The 2,994-nt window shown below is 41.1% G+C and overlaps 1 protein-coding gene across 1 annotated transcript; it reads right to left on the reverse strand.

Moving 5' to 3' along the window:
* Positions 1–450: 450 nt before the first annotated feature.
* On the reverse strand, positions 451–1,047 carry LOC149800305 (general transcription factor II-I repeat domain-containing protein 2-like). Its single transcript, XM_089958381.1, has one exon. The coding sequence runs from the start codon at positions 1,045–1,047 to the stop codon at positions 451–453; it is 597 nt and encodes a 198-aa protein (XP_089814507.1).
* Positions 1,048–2,994: the final 1,947 nt, after the last annotated feature.

The following is a 2,994-nucleotide window of genomic DNA, read 5'->3' on the forward strand; positions in this document are numbered from 1 at the left end:
CACACATGTGTTTTAGTGGCATCAACTGAAAGATATTTGCGAATTGAGCTGATGCTTCTCAGTTCAAGATATGCAGCCTTGCATATGTTCATGACATGTTGGTGCAATGTGAGAGTACTGTCTAGAGTAACACCTAGGTTTCGTACTGATTGTGTGAATTTAATGTTGGCGTTGCTGATATTTATTGTTTAAGGTAAAGCAGGGGTGTCAAACGCAATCGCTCAGCGGGCCAAAACTCAAATCACTCGTAAGGTTGCGGGCCGAACAGGATAAACATTCAATAAGCGGAAAATCAAACCTTTTTCAAAGATTAATATAAATTAAAAAAAGTTTTAATAATAAACAATCATTGGCATACCCATTTTTGCTCTTATGCCAATTTGTCACAGCTGGATATTTGGCATCTTTTCTTGGCTACAAGTTCGTTTATGTTGGGAGTAATGTTCTGTGTCATGGAGTCCACTCCACGGATGAAGATGGCGAGCTGTGCAGTGTCAATCGTGTCATTACTTTCATCGACAGCAAGGGAGAATGCAACAAAGTCTTTGCCTTTTCGATCAGCTGTGTTTTCACATCAGTGGCCATCTCACAAACCCGATCAACAACCGTATTTCTGCTAAGGCTAACATTTGCAAACATCTGCTTTTTCTCTGAACACAAGACGTCACACACTTTCATCATGCAGCGCTTCAGAAACTCTCCTTCTGTAAATGGTGGGCCTGATTTTGCAATCTCCTCCGCCACAATAAAACTTGCTTTCACAGCAGCTTCAGTTTGTGATTTTGATTTGGTGAAAAACGTCTGCTGTGATGTTAGATTCCTCTTCAATTCTTCTACCTTCTGTAGCTTCTGTTCTGCATTCAGGTTTTTTAACTTGTCTTGATGTTTAGTCTCGTAGTGCCGTCTCAGATTATATTCCTTGATCACAGCCACATTATCTCCACAAATTAGACACACAGGTTTACCGCCAATATCAGTAAAAATATATTCAGCCTCCCAGCGGCTTTGAAAGGCTCTGTTTTCAGAATCAACATTTCTCTGGGCCATTTTAAGGCTAGCTTTGATTTTAAAAAAAGATTGTGCATCTACCGACAGACACTTGATTGATATCACGTTAGCCGTAGCGGGAAAAGGTGATGTAATATCCGGGCACTAGACTACTTTCATTTCTTATGCGCCAATCCAAAACGAGCAACTGAACGTTGCTAGGTTACTGTAACGACGAACATCCACTCACTACACAACTTTTATTTTCGTTTATTCTGATCGAAGCGAGAACGCTCTCAGGTAGCCTATCGTTCGGCAAGGCTGCTAATTAGGGAATTTGATTTGCACTTTATATCGCATGGCCATTAAGAAATAGTTTTGCCTAAAATTCTCTCTCGGGCCGGATATAATTTTACGCCGGTCAAGACCTCTCTTGCCTGATATAATTGTACGCCGGGCCTGATGTGGCCCGCGGGCCTTGAGTTTGACACATATGAGGTAAAGGATGTGAATGAGAAAGTCTTTGTGTTGTGATCAAAATGGCCTCAGTTTTATCATCATTCATCTGCAGCTGTTACAAGTCATCCATGATTTCACATCAGAAATGCACCTCTCTACACCTTGGATGGTAGCATCAACTTCAGTTGGGTGGCTAGATTTGTATATTTGGGTGTCGTCAGCGTACAATTGGTGAGACACTGGATGATGATCTATGACACTTGAGAGCGACTGAGTGTACAGAATGTAGAGAACAGGTCAAAGAACAGACTCCTGTAGAACACCACAACATAGATCAACTGGGCTGGAGTGTATTGCATTTGCATATACAATTTGTGTCCTGTTGACCAAGTAGGACTTGCGCCACAGTATGGCTGTATCATGAATGCCAAATACATGCTGGAGACGGTGAAGTAATATATCATGGTATATTGTGTCAAATGCTGCAGACAAATCGAGGAGGGTGAGCACTGTAATCTTTCCGCCATCCAACACAGAGAGAAATTCATTAACTACTTTTAGAAGAGTAGTTTCAGTAATGTGGCAAAGGCGATATGCAGACTGTACATTGCTAAAAAGTCTGTTTGAATTTAGATGAGATACAAACTGGGATAGAACAACCTTTTCTAAGATTTTTGATATGAATGGGAGATTAGAAACTGGGCGGTAGTTCTTTAAATTGTTATGGTCTAGTGTTGGTTTCATCAGCAGAGGTTTTACAATGGCAGTCTTGACAAATGATGGGAATTCCCCGGATGAGAGAGAGGTATTAATAACATCAGTTAGTGAAGGCAATACTGGATCTAAACACTCAAGCAGCAGTGATGTAGGAATTGGATCAAGTTCACATGACTTTGGTGCACTCTTCATCACGATTGTACGTACAAATCCATAGAGACAGGTTCAATTGCTGCTAATGGTTGCCGCTCAAATTCTGTATCCCAACTGTATGGTGACGACGAGTCAATTTAAATTGTGGTGTCAAGCTTATCTCTGATGGTTTGTACTTTGTCACGGAAGAAATTTGCAAACATGTCCGGAAGGTCGACTGGAGAGAAGGTAGTTGGAAGTGGTGTTGATTTGTTCCTTGACATTAGCTTGTTAGTAATCTCGAAGCGCTCTTTGCAGCTGGAACTTTCCATTATCTTAGTAGTGTAGTGGGCTGATTTCGCTGCATGGACTATATTTATGACAATCTTCTTAGCTACTTCATAGATTTGCTTATGAATAGTGAGTCTGGTGGAAAGCCAGATACTCACAGCTTTACGGCGGTCTCTTTTAGCAGTTATATTCTGGTCCCTAACACTGCTATGCCATGGAGAACACTTTTGAATTGATACTCTGCACTTGGTAGATGGGGTATGTTTGTCAAGCAATGAACACAGACAGTTATCGAGTAGTTCTGCGATAGGAGGTAAGCAAGTTGTTACGTTAGCTTGGATGTCGTGCATTAGTTTGGTTCTATTTATCATACGGAGGTTTCTCTTAGTAGCAGATGAATGTGTTCTG

The sequence above is a fragment of the Sinohyriopsis cumingii genome, chromosome 5 (assembly GCF_028554795.1).
Source record: "Sinohyriopsis cumingii isolate HCF-2022 chromosome 5, ASM2855479v2, whole genome shotgun sequence".
Taxonomy (NCBI): Eukaryota; Metazoa; Mollusca; class Bivalvia; order Unionida; family Unionidae; genus Sinohyriopsis; species Sinohyriopsis cumingii.

Bases quoted from the DNA above. Each gene is read 5' to 3' on its own strand.
- LOC149800305 (XM_089958381.1), bottom strand. From the start codon at position 1,047: ATGGCCCAGAGAAATGTTGATTCTGAAAACAGAGCCTTTCAAAGCCGC.